Source organism: Muscardinus avellanarius, assembly GCF_963383645.1.
Source record: "Muscardinus avellanarius genome assembly, chromosome: 7".
Classification (NCBI taxonomy): domain Eukaryota; kingdom Metazoa; phylum Chordata; class Mammalia; order Rodentia; family Gliridae; genus Muscardinus; species Muscardinus avellanarius.
This window is the reverse complement of record NC_137793.1, coordinates 25,057,347-25,083,894: the sequence shown is the minus strand read 5'-3', so window position 1 is coordinate 25,083,894 and position 26,548 is coordinate 25,057,347. Positions and strand designations below refer to the sequence as shown.

Sequence of the window (26,548 nt, the reverse complement as noted above, 5' to 3'; positions counted from 1 at the left end):
TAAAATGGAAATGATAACAGTATCTAGCCAGGCGTGGTGGCCCACAGTTGTAATCCCAGTACCTGGGAGGCTGAGACAGGAGGATTGTGCAGGTTTGAAGCCAGCCTTGGCTGCTTAGTGAGGCTCTCAGAAACTTAGTAAGACTCTGTTTCTAAATAAAATATAAAATAGGTCTGGGACTGTTGCCTGGAGGTAGAAGGTCCCTGGGTTCCATCCCTGTATAACAAAAATAAACAAAAAAGAGTGTCTAGTTCACAAGGTAGTTGTTAGGCTAAAAAGTGGATGCAAAAGCATTTTTAAGCACATTATAATTATTCATGTTATAACTAATGTCTTGAAAAACAGTTTACCAAAACAAAATAGCCTACACTTATTAGTAGGTAAAGACATGATTCCATGGGTCACTGTTAAAATCCATAGGCCACTCACTAATCCTGACACTGAACACTTCCTCCAGGGTTTCCTTGTCACATCTCATGAGAAATGGCCAGGAAATGGAGGCCCAGAGCCCAGCAAACAGATAAAACCCAGCTAATTAGGCAGGAAGTTAAGAACTCAGAAAAGAGAAAAAGAATGCAAATAGGAAGGAAATATGTGATCATTTATTAAGTCCCCAGAGTGCATTAGGAAGTTACACTGTTTGTTATCTCAAGATTGTGCTTCGGTTTTAATGATGGGGAATCAAGAGAAAGAAGGATTTCCCAAGGTCATGAAGCTATAAGAGGAGATCATGAACTGAGATGCTCAGATGAGCCCAGCCTCAGGCCAGTTTTAGGAAAAAAGTTTTCCTAAAACTTTTCTCATCCTCTTGACACAATGGCTTCCAAATATAACACTCACTTCCTACTAGTGGATCAACTTGAAATGAGCAGGTGTGGGGTGTGGGTAGACACAACAATAACACCATAGCACCACATCATCCATACAACCAGCACCCCCATGGACACAGCATCTTCCATAGCACCAGAGCCTTCCGTAATCTAAGGAGTCTCTATAACTCTAGTACCTTCTAAAGCACCACCATTTTCCATACCACTAGCCAACCCCACTCCACCAGTATTCTCCGTAGCATCAAAATTCTTCAGTGACAGACACCTCCATAACACCACATCTTACATAGCAGGAATGTAAGAAGCACTAGCACTTTGCTTAGCAACAGCACCTTCATAGCAACCACATCTTCCATAGCATCATAGTGCCCCCAACAGCGTCCTCCATAGCACTAGTACCCAGCCATAGCACCAACAATACCACTGTACCAGCACCTTCCCAGCACCAGCACTCTCCAAAGAAAAGTCAGCAGCATTATAAGAACCCCAGCTCCTAGCATTTGCTGCACCTCTGGTCTTCTAAGATTAATCTCCTGAAAATATTGCAAGTCTCTGGCCTTTTACAATGACAGGAAGAGCCTCTTTGGTATCAGATCAGAGATGACAAAAACTGCAGGCAATACTTTCAGGCAGTTGTAATGGTTTGGATTCATAACATCTCCCTATCCCTTACATAAATAAGGCAGCAATGTTAGAAGTGGAGCTTGGTTGCTAAGGTGAAGCTCCTGGGGGTGTGGTCTTGAAGATTATATAAAGTCTTCTCCTCCTGCTTGATCTCTGCTTCTGGCTTCCATGAACTGAGTGGAGTTCTGTGATCTCTCTTTCCCCACTTCCTATTACCATTCCTTGAGCTCTACAGATACCAGCCTCACGTGGACTGAAACTCTAAACTTTCAAAATCTATGAACAAATAAGGGGGGAGAGGTACATTCCCTAATGCACATGATGTATATTCACAAACATATCAAAGTCAATCATAAGCCAAATGTGAGAAGGAGGGAGGGGGAGGGAATGGGATGGGAAGGGAAGAAGGGCTAAATAAGTGATGTGTGCATGTAAGCCTCTACCATCTTACACCCCATTAAGATGTATGACTACAGTGCATCAATAAAAATAAAATTTAAAAATAAAAAACTTTAAGTTGTGTGGTCAGTTGTTTTGGATTTTTTATTGAGATGGACATTAGTACCAGGAATTTGTGTTATTGCTATTTATGTGTGACCACATGAATTGTTCAATTTAGGTGCTGTTTTTTTTTTTTAAGAATTAGAAGGGCCCCAAAAGGAAAGTGGATGGTAGGAATGTTCATGAGATTTCAGAGGGCAAGGTAGACTCCACAGGGAGATGAAGTAGAGGCCACATGTGCTACATTCTGGTAAAGAACTTATTGACATTTTTCCTGTGTCCTAAAATTTTGTATTTCAGGACAAATTTAAAGATGACTGATTGGACTGGTGAAGAAAATCTCAAAATAGCAAAGTATCCAAGCTGCATTATGAATGTCTGTGTTCGGTGAATTGTACACCAAATTTTGGAAGCAGAGAGTAAAGCAGAGAGACATTATAGATTTAGTTTGACCAGAAAGGCACATCTAAAACTAGGGCCCAGAGATGATGCTGTGGAAGAAAGTATAGTAGATGAAAGGAAGGGGGACGTGGTGGCCATGATAAAGGTGGAGCCTGCGGTGGCCTGGATGGAGGCTGAGCCAGCAGTGGCCTGGATGGCAGCAAGTCCAGAAGCAACCTGGATGAAGGTGGATCCAGTAGCTATGATTGAAAAGGGCTCAATGGCAGTGATTAAAGAGGGCATGACTATTTTTCCTGCTGTTGATCAAACTCAGTGCTCATATAATGCTGGCTTTGAAGGAAAAAAGGTATTATGGAGGCTTCCCCCCAGATTTCAAAGTAAGGCCTTGGAATACAAGTGATGTGTGGTGGGGTCAGAATCCCTGTAAGCAGGCCTAAATGAGGCAATTTTTAAGGCTGTGAGGATAAAGCCAAAATTGAAAAGAAAACTCTTAAAATTTGAAAGTACCAAAAATGTAAAACAACTGCTGGGAAAGACTACAAGATGTGAGCCAATGAAGACAGGTTAGAAGAGTCAGTATGTCACCCATTGCAATCAACCAGGCCACAGGGGTGGGACTGCCAAGGCTCCTTGGAGATCACATCTCACCACCATGTGCCCAGATGCCAGAAATAGAGCTGCAGGATCAAATGCTTGCCCTGCTGGGTTATGATACTGTTTTGGTCCCATTCCTCCTTTCTGTGGTCCTATCTCTCCCTTTTGGGATACAAATGTTGTCTCTGTGCCATTGTACATTGGATGTATGTAACTTGCTTTTTTGTTTTTAAGGGGCTCAGAGCCAAGAGTTTACCTTTAGTCTCAGAGAAGACTTTGGACTTTTGAATAATGCTGAAATTGTTAAGATGTGGGAACTCTTGGAGATAGACTAAATGCATGTTGCATTGTGAGGTGCCATGAGGTCTAGGGGGTCAGGGGCAGCGTATGATGGTTTGGATTTAGAATGTCCTCCTAGGCCTCACAGAAGCAAGATAGCAATACTGGAAGCAGGGCCTGGTGGCTAAGAAGGGGTACCTGGGGATGTGGCCTTAAGGATTATATGAGGTCTTTCCTTCCCCTCTTGATCTCTACTTCTAGCCTCCAAAATGTGAGTAGAGCTTTGCACTCTTCCTCTCTCTCTTCTTCCTGCTACCATGCTTTGAGCTCCACAGATGCTGGTCTCACACGGACTGAATCCTCAAATCTCCAAAATCTGTGATCAAATAAATCTTCCTTCCTTTAAGTTGTGTGGTGAGTAATTTGCACTGGAACAATGAGAATGTTGACTGAGTCACCCTCTGCCCTGCTCTCTTTTTCTCTCTGACAATAATTGCCATGAACTACTCTCTCCAGGTCAATTTTGGAATCCAAAGCCATAGCTGCCCTACCTCTTTGAAGGGACCCCCATAGCAAGGGGATGACTTTTGTCATTCCTAAGGTTCCATTAGTGATGGACATTACATCACAATAGAGGGGGCCCAGCAACTGTTCACTAGCACCAAGCGTTCTAAGACTAAGTGTAAGCTCTGACTTACACCTGCTCCTCCAGCTAAAATCTCTGTCTTTAACTCCAGATCTGTCAGTTCCACCAAGTGGCCTGCTTCCCCCTCCCACACACAATTTCTAGGCACTTTGCACTCAATATATTCCCCAACTTCTTATCTCAGTGCAAGGTACCCTAGGGCCTAGTCAGAAAAGCCAGATACCAAGGAGCTCTCCAGCATCCCTCAACCCACCCTTTCTCCAACCAGAAGCACTTTCTGAATTCTAAAAGCAGCCCTACTTGCAGCCTAATCTCTACAGAGCTGACTCAACTCAGACCCTCAGATTCTTCTTCATTTCCACACAGCTTCCTCCCCCATCACCCCACATCCACCCTCCAGCCAGAAGATTCATTCTCTCAGCCCAAAGGGAGCTCTCTGGAAGAAAGTAGAAAACGAGGCTAATTAATGCTTGCAGCTTTACATAAGCAAATGAGAACGTGCTTCATCCCTCCCTTTATTGCTCCACTGGCAGACCCCTCCTCCACCATGCCTGGCAGTTGACCCTGACAAGGGATACTGAGGCACAGCAAACCCCAAACTGCCGAGGACAGATGAGTCTACAGCCCTGGACCCTGGCTGAGAGCTCCTTTCATCCTAGGGAACTTGTTCCTATTTTATGTGGTGGTCACCTACTGCATGCAGGCAGCATGGCAGAAGGAAAAAGCCAGGCAGGCCTCAGTTCTGACCACTGGCTCTGCCTCTGGACAACTGGGTAAGCAGGTCCCATCGCCTCTTGAAACCATAGTTCCCCTTTGAGAAATGGGAGACTACAGTTGTTACCCCTCCCCTATGGGGATAGAATCCCAGTGATGCCTGAAACCTCACATCATATTGTAGCCTATACATATTATGTTTTCTCCTGGACAGACATAAAGTTTAGTTTCTCAATTAAGCACAGTAAGAGACTAACAACAACCATAAATACATATCTATGAAAAAACTTAGTTTATAAATTAAGCTCAGTAAGAGATTAACAACAGTAATATACCATGGACCTTAGCAATCTCAGCATACAATTCTTTTTATTTCTTTGTGAAATAAAAAATGTTCACCTTTTCACTTAGAGGAAGTACTTTGCTGCTGTTCTTGGCATTTATGAATTGCCAACATCACTACTCTTGGGCTTGGGAGCCATTCTTATTGAACACAAGCACTGGGGTACCATGACAGTTGATCTGATGACTGGGACATCTGCTAAGTGACTAGCAGGCAGGGTCACTGGGGACACTGGGTAAAGGGAGGCTCATGCCCTGGGCTGGGCAGAGTGAGGTGGCACAAAATTTCACCAACTACTCAGAACGGGACACAACTAGAAATTTATGAATTATTTATTTCTGGAACTTTCCATTTGATATTTTTGGACCATAGTTGACTGTGGGTAACTGAACCCAGGGAAAGCATATCCACAGGTAATGCCATGTATCAGAGTCTCATAATTAACTAAGAACAGCCACATGACTGAAGATATTGAAGAAGAGAGAGGGAAGTAACACAATCCAGCATATCCACTGATGAACTCCACCACACGTAGCATGTTAATACATGTCTTCCTGAATTATATTCCTCTGTATCAGTAGGATTCCCACAGTTCCAATCCTAGAATGCATACTATTTTAATCTATGACTTTTTTATTTAAGATCATCTTTTAAGTCTTTGCCCAAACTTTCACATGTTTTCATAGTCATAAGGACTCTAAGTCAGTCCTTATGATTTCATTAAAAACTCTCAGTTCTCTATTTGTTAAAAGAAGCAAAAGTTTTTAAATAATTTTAATTTTTGTCTGGTTATTATTTTTTTGGTGGTACTGGGGATGGAACCCTTCTACCACCAGGCTACACTCCCAGACCTATTTTATATTTTATTTGGAAACAGGGTCTCTTAAGCCAGCAAGGCTGGCTTCAAACCTGCGTGATCCTCCTGTCTCTGCCTCCCAAGCACGGGGATTACAAGCGTGCGCCACCACGCCCGGCCTAATTTTTGTCTGATTATTGCAACAAGACATCCTCATTGTACAAATCACAGCCAGACATGGTGGCACATGTTTGTAATTCCAGTACTTGGAAGACTTGAGACAGAAGGATCACAAGTTCACAGCCAGCCTCAACAATTTACTGAGACCTGGTTTCCAAATAAAAAAATAAAACAAGGCTGGGACCTTAGCCCAGAATGCCCCTGAGTCCAATCCCTAGTACCTCCCCACCATACACATGCACAAAGAAATTTTTTTGAAAGCACAAAAAAGAGAAAAAAGAAGATAAAACTATCTCAAATGCTTTATTTTATCATGAAGTACTTTCTGAAAAAAAGTGAGTCTTAATTATAAAATAGTCCATCACCTAGATGTGCTTTTATATATGGAATCACAAGAAAGTTGGTGAAAGGATAATATTCACAATACTTTTATTTTATAAATAGCACTGCATTAAGTGCTGTTATATCAATCTGGGCATATTTCCCATGACCTCCTCTGCCAGGACAGGTCATCTTTACCTTGGCCTGATGCAGCAGCCCTCCCCCAGAGCTCTGCACTCCTCCCTGCAGGTGGGGGCTTGTTTGTGCAGGTTCCTGAATGGGTCCACAGTGTGTGTTATAGTAAAAGAGCAGCTCCTGCTCTTGAAAAGGGGAAGATGGTTCCAGAAGGTCCACCCTCTAGGGAATGCCCATGTGCCACATACCCACTCAGCCTCACACATCCAGATGCTCTAACATGGATTTAGCACAGAGAAAGAAAGTCAAGGACAGAAACAGACCAATATGTTTATCCATGCACCTACTCCAGTCCACAGATACCCAACCAAGCGCTGTTTTCACCTTCAAAGTCCCCTTGTGCAGTTGACATAAAGCAGCTGCTACTAGCCACACAACATATTCTTTACAGACTCTAGTACTTCTCGTGTATTCTATATTGTATTCTCATGACAATCCTAATATTATCTCCCTTTGATAAACAAGGCTCCATGACTCCATTTGACCAGTGAGGTTTCCTAACTTGCTTATAGCCACACAGCTAATATAAAGTGGGAACAAGGCTCAACCCTGGCCGGTCCACTCCAATGTCCACAAGACCACTTGTTTTACCACCTCCATAAGTGATTTTGCCTCCCAAATATCGCCTAGGTCTCCTGCCTCTCTCCACGCACTCACCATCCCCGCCTAAGCCACTGTTGTCTTCTGTTTGGGCTACCACCATAGACCAACAGTTTCGCCATTTTCCACCTTGCCATCTACACTCCGTCAGCCACAGAGAAGATAGCAAGATTTTTCTACATCCCAAATCCAGTCACGTCCCTCATCTTCCTGAAGTCTTCCAATGGTTTCCTATTGCTTTTCGCATAAAACCTGAGTTCTCCCCTATAGTCTACAAAACCTAGAACTGTGTGCATTCTGTCTGCCTTTCCTGCCTCAGCCATCTACTCCCACTCTCTCCTAAAGCCTAGCTCACTGTCCTTATTTCTGCAGGGGCTAGCACTCCTCCAGCCTTGTGACCTTTGCACCAGCTACACTCTCCCTGGCCACCAGCAACCCCTTCCACTGACGCCTCCTGTCTCTCAGCAGCTAAGCAACCTCGCTCAGGCTCCTCTTCCATCCCATGGAGCAGTCATGCAACCTGCCACAGCCAGTGATATGTGTTTGCCAGTGGGCCCAGTGACCCCACCACCAAGAAGTAGAGTCCATTTTTCTTTCCTTTTATGTTTTGCTTTGCTCTTGTTGTTGTTGCTGCTGTGTGTTTGTTTGCATTTGTTGCAACCACAGCCACTTATGACACTGTGAGTTTCTTCATATATTTTTTGAAGATGGTGATGTCCAAGCAAAAATGGACAGGACAAAATGGAATAAAAGAGAGGCATTCAACAATTATCAAAATTATCAGAGCATTTTGGAGTTCGAGAGAGCATGACTAGAGTTCTTGTCATTTGATTCTACTCAGTGACAGGACAGTGTGGTTTCAGGAAATTCCCCAGAAGGGTGTGCAGTTTTCCCGCTGAGCGGTAGTATCTGCTCTACCAGCAGGGGGCGTGCTGAGCTGGCTGTGCCCACCCTACTTCCTCCTGTTACCTTAAGGGGAAACTGATCATAACTGAATGGATAAAGAAAATGTGGTATATTCACACAATAGAGGTTTTCTCATCCATGAAGAAAAATGAAATAATGTCATTTGCAGGAAAATGAATGGAACTAGAAGATACCAGGCTAAGTGAGATCAGCTAGACTCCAAAAGTGAAAGACCATATGTTTTACCCCACATATGGAAGCTAGAGTACACAGGAAAGAAAAATAACTTCATGAAATTAAGGAGACCAGTAGAGCAGTGGAAGAGGATTGGATGAAGAAGGAGAGAAGGGGAAAAAGAGCTTGTGGAAGGAAACAGACAAAATAGCTCTGTGCTTGTATGTGAATGTACCAACCTCACTGCATGTAGGGGGAGAGAGGTGGAGGAGAGGGTGGGGTGTGGAGAGGAATCACACCAAGATATGTGTAGGCATCCACGGATCACTTTGAATCTTCCTATGATGTATACTTACAATGCACTAATAGAATTCTAAAAGTATCTTTTTAGAAAAAAGAAATAGAATTATTTTAGAGAAAAAAAGGAAACTGACCGTAAATTCTGCAATCTTCGGCACCCGGAACTTCCCTTTGTTCTTCTGTTCTGGCTGATACTCTGTTCTTGTCTTCACAATCACCTGAAATGTTTAATTAGTGTTAACACGTATGGAGATTGAAGGCATTTCCTTCTTTTTCTGTTTCTAGTAGCTAGAATTTATTATCCATAGCATAAAGATCATAATATTTAAAAATCTCCCCTCCCAAATTCACAAAAGAGAAATTCAAGTTACCCATAATATTTTCCTATTCCAACAGAGATAACCACCAGAGACAATTTTGATTATATCTTTCCAGATGTTTTTAATATGTATATTATATGTGCTATCTATGAAAACATATATCCTTTTTATGAAATAGATTTATACTTCATAATCTAGTTTAAAACTATGCCTTTTTCCATTTTCTAATGCAGACAAGTATACAATCTGATTTTTGCCTTTTTTTGGGGGGGGGTAATGGGGATGGAACTCAAGGCCAAGCACATGCTAGGCAAGCATTCTATCACTTACCTACATTCCCAGACTTTCATTTTGCCTTTTGGTATAGTATAATGTTTCTATATAATAAAATCGATCTTCAGTTGTTGAACATTCAGTTCATGTTCACAGTCTGAGTTATATAAACAAACTATGATGAACATCCTGTAGCTAAAACTTTGAGCACTTTTTTAATTCTAATTTATTTGTGGTCTTGCAAAAAGAAAAAAAGACAAAAGTTTGCTCAATCTATTATATCATCTTATTTTTCTAAAATTTGTCTATTTATGCAGGGTAGCTGTTCTCTTACCAAGATATGCTGTCAGCCAAGACATCTATGGAACTCCATCCCGCTGTGCAGGTAGAGTGGAAGAAAAAGACACCTGATAGATAGTCAATAACTACTGCCCAGGGATGCAGTACTGTGAGGAACACAGAAGCTGCCGGGCCTCAGGATTTCACCTGAAAACACGGTCAGTAATCATAATCATGATTTCTATGGAGTAAGGTTCCTTTGAGAGTTGAGACGAAATGGTTAATATTTTAAATCATTTATTATGTGCCAGAACTAGAGTGAGAGCTTTATATACTTTACCTCTACACTACTACTCTTTCTAATCTCCTGACAAGGAAATTGAAGTTTAGAAATGCTAAGTAAGTCGCTTCTGACCATGATTACTCTTAATTCCCATTGTGGCTTAAATTAACACTATATTCACTGAAAACTACTGCTGACTTCTCCAGGAGACAATGGTCAAGTGTACTGACTAGAGTAGAAATTCTTTACGCAGAATGTTCTTTAACATCCATGAGGCAAGCCAGGCGTGGTGGTGCACGCTTGTAATCCCAGTACTCAGGAGGCTGAGACAGGAAGATCTGGTTCTCGGATAGTCTCAGCTACTTAGTGACACCCTCCACAACTTAGTAGACCCTGTTTCAAATTAAAGAATAAAAATTCGAGCTGCAGGTGTAGCTATAGGTAGATAGCCCCTGGGTCCAATCCTCAGCAACACACAAAAAGATCTGTGAGGGATGCCATTGATCCGGTACAGCTCAGGAAGGAGAGGAACGAGGACACCTGTTACCACATAGTGCATGTTTATCATGTCGCACTTAACTGTGCTGGTTAGAGAGGTCCTGGGCACATCCTTATAGGCCTCCCTCACTCCCTCCCTGACCTTTACAGCTGGTTTACAGGTGTAAATTCTGCCACTGTAGCCAAGTCTTTTTGCAGTCTCCTCTTCCAAACAATGAAATGAGAACATTTGGCTTCTTTTAATAGGGAAGTATTGTAGCCAAACTCAGATGAGGACTTACTTCTGGGTGGGGAGGAGGGAACATGTTCCATTATTATTATTTTGTTCTTGCCTCCTATGCCAAAGAATAGGAAAGCAAAAACATATTGTAGAATATAGTCCTTCCTGTGTACATTATTCTATATAAAACTCTAGCTGACTAGAAAGAGAGTTCTCCATTGACCGTGAAGAACTAAACTGATATATTGTGGCAGGACCCTGCATCAAATATCCTAAGGCAACTCTCAGCTGACAGCCAACAAGAAATGATGACTTCAGTCCTACAACCACAAGGAATTGAATTCTGCAAGTAAGTGTCATAAACTTGGAAGAGGACTCAAGCACCAGATAAGAACACCACACTGTCATTACCTTGACTTCAGGCTTGTGGGACTCTGGGCAGAGAACCTTGCTAACACAGGTGTGGTCTTCTGACCTACTGAACCTGCAGGTAGGAAATTTGTGTTTGACACTGGTGTGTTGTCACATGCCTATAATCCCAGTAGTAGGGAGGCTGAGACAGGAGGTTCACAGGTTCAAGGCCAGCCTCAGCAGTTTAGCGAGACCTTGTTTCAAAATTAAAAATTGAAAAAGGGCTGGTGTGTAGCACAGAGGTAGGGTGGGTGTTTTGTGTGTGTGTGTGTGTGTGTGTGTGTGTGTGTGTGTGTTGTTTTAAAACAAAAATGTGTCAGTTTGTTCCACAGCAATAGAAAGCTAATCACCATCTTCCCATACTGCCAAGCCCATCTCAATCACCTCTTGGCTTTATACCTTCCTTTCTAGATATAACCATCAGACTCATCTCTGGCATCTCACCTTGGAACAGCAAATGTTAAGGATCATTAGCTTAATAGTCCTTCCCACTGCTCTGTTTTTATAAAATTATTTTCCAGAGCTTCTCAAAAAAACTTACAGCAGTTTTCATCATTTCGCATAAGCTGAAGAGACCCGTATTCTGGCCAACATGTAGAGTCAAGAGACAGAACTAAACAATTTTAATGTTGGATGAAACTAGGAACAATTATCAGAGGCAATATCACTCTAATCATCATGATCAGCATTTTGAGGTTGCTTCGTTAGCACCATCTCCATCTTCCAGCCAAAGCTCCCAAGGACCCTCTCAGAAGCCCCCTGACCTACTGTGTGGCAGCCCTGTGATTTGATAAGAACCACCCCTTCCTTTAACCACAAGTATCATCCCTTGTCCAGTTAGGTTCATTAGAGAATACTATCTTCACATCACACCATTTGATTGGCTCAGACATTGGCCCTCCATTCAATCATCTGGCCAATAAGATGTGAGGCCAAGTGAGCAGGGTGTGAAGAAAGATATCTCCTTGGTCTTCCTGGGTCTTCTTCAGATGATGCTCTTCAGGTGATGTATGAACACCAGAGCTCTGGAACTGCTGTGGCAACTGTTGCTACTGTGAAGGGAGAGAAGGGAGCTGGGTCCTGATGATCCTGTCCTCTGGATCACACCTTTCCTGAAGCCTGACCCATGTTGAGCTCTGCAGTTTTGGGGGCAAACAAGTGCTCTGTGGCCGTTAATCCAATTTGGGTTTGATTTTCTGTTACTTTAGACTAAAAGATTTCTATTTGATATAAATATTTTCCAAGAAAATGAACTGAAAAGCTATTAGAATTCAGTAAGATAGCCAAATACTAAATAAGCATACAAAAATCAGTAGGTTTTCTAGGTGTCAACAAAACAACTTAAAAATCTAATGGATCCATCAAAAAATGCATAAGAGAATTTTCAGAGCTACTTTCTTTAGAAGAGCCTTGGACTGAGAACAACTCAAATGTCTAGTATAAGAGAAAGAGTACATTGTGGCTTATTCATGAAATGGGAATGTTATAACCCTACATATGCATGGATGAATCTCATAGACAATGCATTAAACAAAAGAAATTAGAAGCTTGGAGTGGTGATGCATGCTTACAATCCCAGTACTTGGGAGGCTGAGACAGGAGAATCGGGGTTCAGGGGTTCACAGCCAGCCTCAGCTACTTAGTGAGGTCCTCTGCAGCTTAGTGAAACCTTGCTTCAAGATGAAGAATAAAAAATAGGGCTGGGGGTATAGTTTGGAGGTAGGATGCCCTGGTTTCCATCCCCAGTGGCCTGGGCCCGGGGTGGGGGGAAGAAATTAGAAACTAAAGATCTCTATATGTTGTATAATTGTATCTATGCACATTTAAAATACATTATTTATATAATTTGTATATTATAAAATGTATATATAACATATAATCTGTATATTTACATAACATTTGTTTTTAAAGTATAGCACTTCCCATTGGCCGTAATGAGGTTAGGAGGTATTGAATTCAGGAAGATTTGGGCCAGGGTCTTCTCTTCTAATCCATGTCCTGCTTTGCTCAACATGTATAAAATGCTGCTTATCCTCTGAGTCATTTTCTAATGAAAACACTTCTTTTTTACTTTAACATCTCACTTATCAAACCAAAGAGCCCAAACACAGGCCAAGGGGACTTGTATGTACCTGAAATCGTGTGAGTCATGGCCATCTACTTTTGTCTTTTTAGCTAGGCCACATTTTCCTTGCATCTTTCCCTGCATCCCCATCACCCTTGAAGAGTGCCTGGGCCATTTGCCTGGGACAGATGGAGGTCTCTCTGCCCTAGTCTTCCCTGACTTCTCAGTGGTGCTGATAATCCACAACTTGTTTTACCTTAAGAACTGTCAACTTTACAATGGTGTAAAAACAGTGCGCACACCCCATGGAAACTACTTGGAATTGTGACATTTGGTCCTTTACCAAGCTAGCAATGTGCAGGCACTGCTTCTATGCTAGACGGCATGAGGGAGCCCAGCCCCCAGTCAGCCAAGAGGTCAAGAGGGGAACCAGTGACGCTAGCGTGTGCTGTTGCTAAGCTAGGGTGTTCCCTAAGTTAGGTGGATTATATGCATTTCTGACATGATGATATTTTCAATTTATGATGGGCTTATCTGGGCATAACCCCACTGTAAGTTGAGCAGTATCTTTTGACAGGCTTGCCCTCCCCCTCCTTGAAGCATTCTCTTCCCTGGGTCTGTGGCGATTTTTTCTTGCTTGCCTTTCTACCACTCTGGCCAGCCCTCCTCCAGCTCCTCCCCTTCTACTTGATCCCTCAGTGCTGGACCTCTCAAAGCTAGGTGGTGGCCTCTCCTCTCTCCTTCTGAAAGTCCCTGGAGTGCTCTCACCCACTCCCCCTACTGCCAAGTCCACCCTTTATTCTGTGACTCTCAAAAGCACATCTCCATGCAGATCTCACCCCATATTCTGTTTGTCCTACTGGACATTTGCCCTTGGATCCACACAACTAAATTTATCAAAGCCAGGGTCAAGCTCTTGGGCCCTGACCCATATTCCCCAATGACCTTGCCCCTCAACATTTTGACACCTGTGGAATCCCAGCCCAGAAGATGGCAGCATGGACCTGCTACTGTTTATATCAAATGAAACACAAGGATCTTTCATCATCTCTTCCTTCCTTTCAGTTCCCAAACCCATTCCATTTTTCCACCCATTTCAGCTTCAGATTTTTCAAGTATTTTTCCTGAATTTGCCTGTGTGCCTAGTCACACCACCTCCTCTTCAGCTCAGGGTACACTCATCTGTTCATCATCTTTGGCTTCCTTGGTTTCGTTCTGGCCTCCCCAAACACAAAGAAAAGATCTTTCTCAACCAAGGGAGCACTTCACCAGCAAACCTTCAGAAGACACGGGAGTCTGACCCCGAGGGGAGCCCCAAGAGGCCACTCTGAGTGGCTAGAGAACAGGGCAGGGGAGGGGATGTGACAGGGATGGAGGTAGAAGGCAGAAAGAGGCTCGAAATGCCATGCTAAGCTCCCTGACAGTTCACCTGAGGGTAGAGAGGAGCTGGAGAAGGACAAAGACAAGAGGATGGCTTTCCAGATGTGCATCAGAGGCACAGAAGGAGCCCCAGCCACAGTGAAGGCATGGCATGGCAGAAAGAGATGGACAACAGGGAAGGTGCAGCCCTGAACGGTTACTGGAATCACCCAGCTACTAGGATTCACAGGAAGCTTGGCGCTTTGTCCCCATGGGTGGAGCCAGGAACATTTCCCTTTATATGAAAGATGCTCTAACAATTACCCTTTTTTTAGTACTATGAAGGGGAAAAGAAGACATGTTAGCCATCATTATTGATTGTACCTTGGAGGAATAAGCTTGCATAAGGGGAGAGAGAGAGAGAGAGAGAGAGAGAGAGAGAGAGAGAGAGAGAGGAAGCTGACAAAGAAAGGCTCTATTTGGATATTATTCTTTTTACCTGCAGTTTTTTTTTTTTAAGGAGCAAAACAGAGCCCTGAGCCGGGCATGGTGGCGCACGCTTGTAATCCCTGCGCTTGGGAGGCGGAGACAGGAAAATTGCGCAGGTTTGAAGCCAGCCTCGCCATCTTAAGAGACCCTGTTTCCAAATAAAAACATAAAAATAGGTCTGGGAGTATAGCCCGGAGGTAGAAGGGTTTCCAGGAACCCCAGTACGTACCACCAAAAAAAAAAAAAAAACAATAACAACAACAACAAAAAAAAAAAACCAGAGCCCTGAGCTCCTTGATTTAATAACAGAAATGGAAGGAGAAAACATGGAGAGGGAAATAGAAAAAAAAATCTCTTCCTAATCTTTTCATTATTTAAAGTAGGATTTTATTTTATTCAGAAAAATGAAACTCTGAATTTCAGGTATTACTTTGGTTTGGGGCAAGAAAAAAGCTTTGTTTTGTTTTCATTTTTACATGTGGGCTTCCATTGTCCTTTCAGCTGCTAATGTCAGGAACATAATTTAACATAACCCCCAGTCTGGCCAGAATCCCCTGATACTGCATGATGATTCAGATGGCACAAAGCACAGATCATAAAAATTTAAAATACTACTTCCCGGGACTATCAATAATGAAGAGGTTCCCACATGGAGAGGCCCCAAGATTGGCAGGAACAATAAATAAAAGTGCACAAGTGCCACAAGGAAAAAAAATTATTTTTTTGATAAGCTGGACCTGCACAGGCCAAAATTAGATATATGCTGTACCCTCGGCTCTTCCCTGCAGCCAGGAGAGAGGTTCCGAGCCAGCAAGGTGCACAGCTGGCTGCTCAGCACCTACTGTGTGCCAGGATGACTCCACACTGGGCTGCTGACGGGGAGTCACTTAATCCCCATTCTCCCCCATCTTCAATTCTCTCCTTTAAAATCAGTATTATTCCCACTTTCCAGATGAAGACAGTTGGTATGTTTGGTGTATTGCCCACAATCCAGTGACCAGTAAGTGGTTGATCAGTGTGCAAACTCAGAGCAATCATGCTCTCTCCTGACAACCATGTATTTTTAAGGTTCTCAAGGTATACCTGCGGTGGGGCCCAGCGCTTACATCCTGTATCTCAGCAAATGCTCGTGCTTCCTCTGTGAGGATGGGTGGTTATCCCCGCTGTGCAGATAAGGAGCCTGAGTCCCATCCCTCCTATGCCTTCTGGGGGCCCCACACCTGACCTCTGATCCCAGCAGGGCTGGGACACAAGAGGGACTGTGAATGAATGAATATATGAAAAAGTACAACTAAACACAGGGGAAATGTGAGTGCAAAAGGGACATTAGTCTCCATTCACAGGTGGGAAGATGAAGCCCAGGGAGGGGAAGGGCTTTGGTACCAGTCACACAGTGAGACCCAGTCAGAAACAGATCTCTAATAAAAACCTACCAACCCCCAGCCTGGGCTCTTTCCTTGAGAACCAGTCCCTCTTCCTTGCTGGACCTTTTCTTTTTCAGAGACAACATGAAAGTTTGGCTCTTATGGTCTCCAATGGGACCTGTGGCCCAAAACCTGTATGATTCTTCGGTTCTATGGCAATGTGAACTACAGGGCAAGATGAGGGGCTCTCCATAGTCCTCCATGCTCCAGGGTCCTGAGCCACTTCCTGATTCATCTCCTCTTGCTGCTGGCAGCCGCTGTGATCCCCAGGAACAGGGGACCTGATTCTAGGTCTGAACTGATGATGGTAATCCTATCAGTGTCAACACTAATAAACATTAGTTTATTAGCACTAAGGCTGATAAATATTTGGTATGCATTTTTCTCATTTTATCCTTACAGCAATCCTTAAAGGAAAATATTGTTAGGAGGAACTGGAAGCTCACAGTGGTTAGTACACTTGCTCAGGCTCACCAGAAAGTAGGCAGTGGAGTTGACATTTGAATTCAGACCATGCTGCCATAATGACTCTCTGTACATGTGGGGACGCTGCTCACTCTGTGGGTGAGGGGACACTGTGGGGGGAGAGTGGGTCGTTACATCAGATCTCCTACACTGTCTGATCAACTGCGAAATGAGCTGCCTGTTTTCAGTTAAAAAATTTGATATTTGCTCATGAAAGAAAGAAAAAAAGAGGATAAAAGTCTTCAAATGGAGCCCACTCACCCCTATCTTTGTTTCTGAAAAATTTAACAGTTTTTTCATGTCCTTTCAAAACATTTTTTATGAACTATAGGAATAAAATATACACATAATATTCTCCAGGTTGATCCAAGTTGTCACGAATGACACAATTTGGTTCTTTTGTGACTGAATAATATTCCATTGTGTATTATCATTTCATAACATGTGCATGTATCAAAACACTATGTTGGCCAGGTGTGATCATGCACATTTGTAACCCCAGTACTTGGGAGGCTTAGACAGGAGGACCGCAGGTTCACAACCAGCCTCAGATGCTTCGTGAGGCTCTCTGCAACTTAGTGAAACACTGATTTAAAATAAAGAATAAAATATAAGGCTGGAGGTATAGCTTAAAGGTAGAAAGCCCCTGGGTTCCATCCCCAGTACTGCAAAAAAAAAAAAAAGATATTACCATGTTGTACCCTATAAATATTTACTATTATTATGTGTCAACCAAAATAAAATATCTAGAACAGAATAAAAATTCACTCATTATCTGTATTCCAAAAATGGGCACTCCTCATCCCTCTATCTGAAGTCATTTAACTGAGCAACACGCCCCTTGCTTCTTTCCCTGTCAGCACAGTCAGCTCTCTCTTTCTCATAACTACTGCTTGGTATTCCAGTCCATGCAACAGTTTATTTCACCAGCCCCTTCTTATGGAAGCATCTAAAATTTTCCAAGTTTTAAATATATATACTTTTTAAAATATATTTTTCAAGTATGCAAAAGCCCATGTATATATACATATATATGCATATATACATATATATGATAGAGTTTATAAACAATGTCAAAATACTTCCTGAAAAATACTGCATTGAATTATATAACCAACAAGAATATATTGAGGTCAAACTTGTTGCTGGCATTAAAAAAAAAGTTGGGGAGGCCAATCTGATAAGTGAAAATATATTCTTAAAAATTATTATGCTTTTGAATTATGGAGTTTTTATATATGCATTGGTCATTTTACATTTGATGCAAGAATTGCCTCGTCATACCTTTGCCTCAGCACTAGGTGATTGCAGCCTGTGTGTTGCGAGTCTTAGAACAACAAGGGGCCCATGGGCCTGCACTGCAGAAAAGCACCTTCTGCTGCTCCCTGGGGAAAAGCTGTCATTTCTCTGATCCCGTGATTCAGGGAAGGAAAGACACCAAAGAAAGGGGTATGCAGGCTTCAGGGACAAAAACAGCCAACATCCCTCCAGATGTCCCCTGTGAGGCAACAGACCACACAGCACCAGACCCGGCTCCCTGCCCCCAAATCTCATCATTCTTGAATGTTTCGCCTTTACAGTCTCTCTCCAAACATAGCACCTCCAGGTCACATATACTGGGTGAAGCTATACCAATGAGCTCTCTGTGTGCTGTACTCTGAGCTAGACCCAAAAATAATTTCACATTTTCTTCCTGATGGTAACCCTATAAGGTAGATATCATGCTCATTGTACAGTTAGAAAACTACAAAGCCCAAATAGCTAAATAATTTGCTTAAAGCTACACAGTAAATAAATAGTTCAGCTGAGATATGAACCCAGGTCTCTAGGACTCCAGAGTGTATGCAGTCTAGCATGCAAACTTTGAAGCATGTGAAACATTAAAAATTGGTGTCTAAATGTCTGTGTTCATCCACGTGCAGGTGAGATAGCCTCTTCCAGGACTCATGAAAGACTTGGGAACCAGCAAAAAGGCAAGGAGCCTTTGTCCAGAACCTGGCAGCTGGCCTGTCTGTACACGACTCATCTGGGTCTTTGCCAAGGTGGAGCTGTTCCTGTCTGGGAACCTGCCTTCTGTTTGTTGGCATCTCCCAGCACACCTGTGTGCCCATCTTGGCTGCTCTATTTTGTTTGGTACATCCCAGGATGGCAGGTCAACTCTCTGCACCTGCTTCTGCATCAGTTAAATGGGGATAATGGTAGTAGTTCCACAGGGGTAGTGAAGATATCTGGGCTGCTGTGGTTACATGGACCAACTGAAGGCAGTGAGACCTCCAGCGCCATGTCCTGGAACTGGGTGTCTGCCCATTCATGCCTCAGCTCTTCAAGAGCTTGCTCCCCCACACTACAGAAATCCACTCGACTGCTTAGTTTTTTAGTCCATTTTCCCACTCATCAAGTGGAGAAACTGATCCCAGTTTTCAACTAGAGAAGGGAGGGGGGCCCTTATTCAGTTGGAATTTTCCACAGTCAGCTGAGTGTGGGAACTAAGTCTACTGAGATGACAAAGATCTGGGGCCCTCAGGCCTGGTGGGCAAGTGGAGCAGAGAAAGAAAATTCTCCTCGTGGCCAGCCTGCAGCAAGTCACAATAAATCCACCCTCCTCTCATCCCCCTGCTCTCACAGCCACCATCTCCTCATGAGGTCAAGCAGCAGCCTCACAGAGCCACTTCCCTGCACCTCTCTCTCCTTCCACCACTCATTATGGGGCTGCTGCAGGAAACCAAGCCACCTGTATTTGGGGGTAACTTCCCTGGTGCTATGCAGAAGAGTGATTGGAAAGAAAGAAGAGAAGCCCTGAAGACCAAGCCTGAGGCTGATCCTGTTCTCAAAGGTATCCCATAGCAGCCAGCATCATCTCCCTAAAATGCATCTCTGATCCTGATACTCCTCTGCTTTGAACCCATCCAAAAAGATGCACTTGGCCCCCTATAAGCTGGTGCCCAGCCCAGCTCTTCTAGCTCTTCCTGTCAGCATCCCCAGCCAATCTGCCCTCTGATCCTTCCTATGCCCTCGGTGTCTGCCTGCATCCTGGTCCTTTTGCCCCTACTCCTCTTACTGGGTCTCAGCCAGGCCTGCTTCCTTAGAAAGACTTCCCCTGACCATCCTCCTACCATAGGTAGATCCTCCTAAGTGTATCCTTTCTCACACTAGAGTGCTTTATTCTTTCCTAGTAGCCCTTCTCACACTTGCATCTCTGAACTTCTTCTTCCTTTTTTTTTTATAGTGCTGGGGATGGAACTCAGGGGCATTCTACCTCAACTACACCCCCATCCCTATGTTTTATTCTTTATTTTAAAACAAGGTCTCACTGAGTTGCAAAAGGCCTCACTAAGTAGCTGAGGTTGTCCATGAACCAGGATCCTTTCATTTCAGCCTCCCAGATGCTGGAATTACAAGCATGTGCCACCACGCCCAGCTCTGTATTTCTGCTCGAGTGAAAGTTGCTTAAACTCTCTCTGTCTCTCTGAAATTGGAGCTCCATAAAGTCAATGACCATGCTATCTTTTCATGCATATATATATATATATATATATATATATATATATATATATATCCTGGTGCTTGTTGCATAGAAGTTACCCAACAAGACTGGATGGATGGATAAATGGATGGATGGATGGATACTTTCTAAACAACCATAGCTATACTTTTAAGTAATCAGGAAAAGTATCCAGTAGAGCTGCCGTGTGAGCTGAGTTTAGGAAGAGTACTGTGTTATCAAGCAAATTGTTAGGGCATCCTGTCCAGAAGACTGGCATATTGCAAGAGGAGGAGACACAAAATTCCATGGACACTGTGGAAAACTTGAGGGCATGGTTTTTCGGCTTTAGCACTGCTGACATTTAGGGCAGAACAATTCTTTTGGAGGCTGAGATAGCTGCCATGTGTGCTGTAGGGTTTTTAGGAGCACTGCTGGCCTCTACTCACCAGATGCCAATGGAATTTCTGCTCCAGTTGTGACAAACAAGAATGTCTCCAGACATTGTTAAGTGTCCCCCCCAGGAAGCAAGATTACCCCCAATGAAATCTGCTGCTCTAGGAAGGTGTGACAGGCAGTGAATGCTGGAAGGGAGTTCAGGAAAGACCCTGAATGCCAAGGTAAGGGTTTGAGGAAGGTATCATTGGGGACAAGGGACTGAAAAGGGTTTCCATGGGAGAACCACCGGTGACAGGTCTGGGGAGCCTTAGGAGCAGTGCAGAGCACTGAGTTAAGAAAGACGAGGCAGGTGCCCTAAGACCTGGCTGCTTTTCCTTTGAGCAGGCAGTCTCCCAGAACTGGGCAGGGAGGGAACACTCGGGGTGCTGGTGTTGTTCTATCTGGATGCCATGTACACTGGGCCTCCAAACCTAGCTCTTCCACTCCCTTTGTGAAGGTTGGGCAGGTCCTCTGTTGAGCTGAGCTTCTTTGCTTTATCAGTGAAATGTGTGCACCAAAGCCTACCTCACAGGGCCGCAGGGACCATGAACTAAATCACAGACAGGAAGGGCCCACATAGCCTCATTCGTATCCCAGAGCAAGCATGGCAGACATGCTTGGTGCTCTCTTTTTCTCTGATTTGAGAGAGTCCTCAGAGGCCTGTGTGCTAGGAGCCAGGTCCTCAGGATAGCAGCGCTGAGAGGAAGGGCCTACTGATAAAATATGATGATGTCATCAAGGTGCTGCCCTCCAAAGGGATGATATTCTTCTGGGACCTCAGTTAGCTCCTTATGAAAAGCATTAAGTCTGGTTCCTGAATCTCCCTGGATCCCTGGCTACCATGTGCTGTCTCCCTCTCACACATTCTCCCACTATGATGCCACCAACCATGTTGTGGCACCATGCTGTTTGGACTTTCAGCCTCCAAATCTGTGAGCTGAATAAACCTCTTTCCTTTATAAAGTACCTAGTCTTGGGCATTCTGTTATGGCCTAGGACACCATCCTCTCCATTTTGCCTCCAAAATGGTTTCTCCTGATATTCATATACCACACTGCTGAAGAGTATTTGGTGAGTGAATCCAAGGATGGTTTCCAGTACACCAAGCACATCTCACATTTTACATTTTGCAAAGAGAAAACTATGACTTAACATTGGGGTCAAAAACCCCAATGGTAAACTCCAATAATCATGTTAGCTTTAAAGAGTCACAGTATGACTGGAACCTAATAAAGGGCCAACGAATGTATGGGGGATCACATCACCCCCTTTTTCATAGACATGTGAGGTAAATCCCAACATTCCCACCCTAATTTACACACGAGGAACTTGAGGTGTTTAAGGAACTCACCCAAGTCCTCAGCCACGGCAGGCTCATGAATGGTGAGACAGGGACTTGAACCCACAAAGAGATGGCTTCGGACTCCATGCTGCAGCCACAGAACCATCTTAAGCATGGTGGGAACTCTGGCTTCTTGACTGGAATTCACTAATAATTCATCCATCCTAATGTCAGGGAGAAAGTATGTTTTCTCTTGTAAAGATCATAAAATCTAAATTTTAGCTCAGACAACTGCTGGTGTAACTCGCCACTTCAGGAAGACAGAGCCCTAAAGGAAGAGAAGTGTGGCACTGCAGGCTCATGACTGTGTTAGAGGTGGAGCCCAGGTCTTTGAAATCCCAGGCCAGCTCACTCCATGTTTCTGTGGAAAGGGAAGGTTCTAGAACATTGCCCAGATTCTACATCTAAGATGTACCAATTCTTTGCCTTGAGAAGTTACATGACTGCTCTTTGTTTGAATTTCTTTAAAACTTGTGTCAAAATAACAACTACTGAAAAACTGAAAGCAAATTGTGTGTATGTGTGTGTGTATACATATAGCTTAGTACAGTATCTAACATATAAGAAGCACTTAAAGAATTGTAATTATTGTTCTTTTATCGTTAGTTTTGTGCCAGACACTTCATATGTATGAGGCCACATCTAACTGTGTTCTGACATTGTGAAGTAGTGTGACTCTCCTCACTTTGGAAAACTGAGGTCACCTGGCATAAAGATTTTGTAATGAGCATCAGAGAGAGTCCATGGTGTGCTCCTTAGGGATATGACCCTATAAAGGTTTACTTTTAAACTAGGACCTACTGCATCTTTAAAGATACATTGCTTTGTATGTCATGCATGCAGATCCACCATGAGAGATAAGGTATTTATCCTTAGGCTTAAGACAGCTTTCTGGTATCTCTGGACTGGATGCTCAGTTGTTACCAGGCCTGTTTCCTCTTTCAAAGAGGAAAAAAACCCAAAGGTGGGTGGGTAGAGTAAGGGAAGAAAGAGCTTACAGTAATCTCCAATCTACCTGCAGGTGTACAGAAAGTTGGGGAGAGGCGGCTCACCATAACCTGTTTCATTCCTCACCTCCCAGGGACATGCAGGTCAGCAAGGCCACAGCTGTGGGCCTCACCGAACCTTGCACTACTCCCCTCTCCTTCCCAACTTCCACTAATATCTGGCTTCAAATTCCAGCATTTCCACTTACTCTTCCTGTGAGCTTGGATAACTCACTAAATTTTCACCTGCAAATGTAAGTGCATAATTCCTGACTCCCGGGGTCTGGCACATCTAAAACAGTGGTTCTCAACTTTGGCTGCACAGATAATACTGTTAACCCCAAGGGTATTACCCCCAAGGTATAACAGTATTATTAATAAAATCTTGGGAAGATTTAATTAACACTGATACCTGGGTCTCACACCCAGAGATTCTGACGGAATTGTTCGAGCATGTGGCCTACATGTCAGGAATTTTTAAAATCTCCTTTGGTGATTTTAACATGTAGTTAAAAATAAAAATTAAAAAACTGAGAACATTTGCTATGCATGTAGCAGGTACCAAATTAATACTGTCTCTTCACATTTCTTTAGTGTTAATTGCTTGTTTAAATTTTATTTTTAAAGGTTTTATCACTTTTTCAAGATGGCTCAAGAATTTTTTATTTCTACCGTCTCACCCCAGAACAGTCTCATATCGACAACCTCTGTACTTCCAAAACAAATGACTCAACCCCCAGCCCATCAGCTAGGCTCTTTATCTAGCTCTGGCTCCTAGTCTCTGGATTGGATGGAGCCAATTGGTTAAGATACACAATGCCCTCCTGGAGATGCCCTGAGAAAATCAAACAGATGGAATGATCCATTGTTCACTCCTCAGCCAGGGAACTCCATTATTCACCTCCAAATCTCTCTCTTAGGATGTGCAGAAGCACTCATTATAAGACCCCAAGTTCTCCCAGGTGGGTCATGGGTAACTATTTCCCCCACCTGCAACCATGTGGGAACAATCCCCCACCTTTGCATGAATGCCCACCTCCTTTCCTCGTGGACTGTCCCATGTCAGGAGATGCGCCATCAGCCAGTCATTCAATCTCAGCCACGCCTCCCCCAAAGACACTACTCCAGTCACACTGCTCCCCGAAGCTCTCCATACTTCACACATGTGTGTCCTTTGCCTTCAAGGCCTTTTGCTCCCCCAGTCTACCAGGAGATTTGACTCACCTTTAAAATCTCAGCTCAAACTTTCTCCTCTGCAGCTTACCTGACCTATACTCCCAATCCTCGCCCCAGAGCCTCCCACCCACTTCTCCCCTCAACAGAATTCACTTCCTTCCCCCAAGCACCCTCATATTCTTTGTAATGTCCGAGTACAGTATTCACCATGATGCATTATGCTCATTTGTTAAATTGAACGGAGATTTTGTAATTTTGCCTTTTTTTATAAGCAACTCCTAGCGTAGGGGCCAGGGCCTTAGCAGGTGCAAAACCAAATGCTTGCTGGACTGAATCCAACTCTGTCCTCAAATCTACACCAGCCAATTTTTTAAACACCTCCCCAAAATAATCAAGATGGGATTTTTCTCTGTCACCACCTGGAAGCTTATTTACATTCACCTGCCAAGATAAAATTTTAACAAGGAAATGTTCATTTGCTTGCCCACATACATAAATATGGATCCCAAAAAATGAATTAAAGATGAATAAACACTTACCATAAACTGAAATAGCACAAAAGATGTCTCATCCCTGGAAGGAATAACTACATTTTACAGGAAAGGAGCCTATTTGGCTGATGGAAGGACTAGGGGTGGAAATGTCTGCTGTTTTATTTCCCAGGATGGGGGTCCTGGGGGCTGACGGAAGAAAAGCACCCGATTTACCTTCTCCGGAGCAGGAAGCTGCAAGTGGTTCACCTCCAAGGGGGTGATGAGAGGAACGGTCTGGAAGCCATCCTCCACGGAAGGTGGCTTCGCTCCCTTCTCACCGGGGTTGCTGTTCAGCTTCACCATCCTTCTGCCTTTCTTCCAGACCTAAGGCAAGCAGGGGGAGTCTGGTTATGGCAGGAGCCGAGGCCAGGGAAGGAGGGCTGGAGGCTCAAAACAGCACTGTCCTTAACAGCTCCACTTGGGCGGTTTTCAATCTAGCGACCGGGCATCGATCTCCTGCTAGATTTTCTGACATGATTCCCATTGTCCAGTAAAACTTATTGAATCATCAGAACATGCCACCTGCCCACAAATTGGGGAACTAAGGAAAATCCCAGACCTACATAAAAAAATTACAAGCTTAAAAAATCACCCGAGCTTAAAGAAAAAAAAAAAAAAAACCTAGCTCAAGTATTCTAGTAAACCCATGGAAAAGCTTATTGTCAGTGAAAAATAAAATCCCATCATTCTGGGTCCCCCCTGCAGTATGATAAATTTCACCTTGGCACCCTGGTTGCTACTTTATTGTATATATATATATATATATATATATATATATATATATATTGGATTAGTGGAAAGGAAATATATATATATATATATATATATATATATATATATATATATATATATATATTCCCCTTGAAACACAATTAATGCGCTCAGTGTCTCTCGGTGCACCCTTTTACAGTGTCCATAGACTGCCCATGAGATTCAATTTCCTAAAACAACAAGAGACAGGCTTGGACCCGATCCTGTTATTAGCCATTGAATGCCTCCATTTCCTCAATAGCGAAGGGCCATTTTTTTGTTGTTGATGTTGCTGTTCCATGGAAAGTTAGCAGCCCCCATATTGCAGGATTGCCAACTAAATAAACAAATCGCATGTTTTCCTTTCCAGCTCCCTGGGAAGTCAAACAGCGCTTCCCTCCACCCTCGAAAGCCCCGCACAGCTGAATTTCTCTCTAGTCAATCCTGCTGTGGAACGTTATTAGACAAAACAGGGTTGTGCTGTGGGGAGAACAGGGGTGGCGAGGGTTTGCAGGATACAGGGGATGGTTACAATAAAAACGAGTGCCCACTTACTGCGCTGCGCTCCCGGGGGTCAGAGTAGATTCAATTCAAGCCAATTCGGGAGGAGGAGGACAAGCGCTTGTCCTCCCTCCTCGCTGGGCTCGTGGTGCTGAAAGGACAGCGCCTCAGTGCCGGATCCCAGCTTCTGAGAGCGCGGCGCCTGCTCGCGCCCGCGCCCCTCCCACCAGAGCGTCCCACCGTCTATCATCTGGCACCACCTGCTGTTCCGCAGGCCGCAACCGCTGCACTGGATGCGCCGGCTTCCAGAGAGTGGGAGGGGCGCTGGCCAAGCCAAAAAAAAATTAAAGTAAAAAGTAAAATAAATAATAGTAAACAATAAAAATTTTAAAATAAATGCATGTGCCCGAAAAACCAATTCGTGAGCCTCTGGGAAAAGAGGGAGAGCAGGTAAGTATTTAGGAGAAGGGTCACCTCAGAAGAGCTTCCTGAACAATACTGTGAAACAGACTGGTTCCAGACCTACACTGTGATCTGCCCTGGGGTCACTTTCCTGGCCGTTTTCAGGTGGCTCCCTCATTTGTAAAATGTGATTTCTAATAGTACCCAATGACGCTTCCCTCGCAGAGCAGTCACATATGAGAAGAGACTGTGCCCAAGGCAACCCCTTTGCTTGGGAATAAGGTTCTTTGTGGCTGAACTGTTTCAGCCTTTCAGATGGCTCTTACCCTCTCTTCAAATCCTCTGAGGTTAAGTCCATTGCTATTGGTTTCTCCCAGCTGTGGTTCAAATCACTGTCGGTTGTTCATCCCAGCTGCACTGCTGTTTATGGTGCATTTTATGAGGTCCA

At 43.7% G+C, this 26,548-nt stretch overlaps 1 protein-coding gene across 1 annotated transcript in view; it reads right to left on the bottom strand.

Annotated features, from left to right (window-relative positions):
• The window catches only part of NSG2 (neuronal vesicle trafficking associated 2), a gene marked incomplete at both ends in the record, with an annotated part of 56,535 nt that extends 31,785 nt beyond the window's left edge, over positions 1 to 24,750 (bottom strand). The window contains 2 exons of the mRNA XM_080698548.1: positions 8,540 to 8,623; positions 24,622 to 24,750. Coding sequence (XP_080554674.1) covers positions 8,540 to 8,623; positions 24,622 to 24,750 — 213 coding nt within the window. The remainder of the gene's footprint in view (positions 1 to 8,539; positions 8,624 to 24,621) is intronic.
• Positions 24,751 to 26,548: the final 1,798 nt, after the last annotated feature.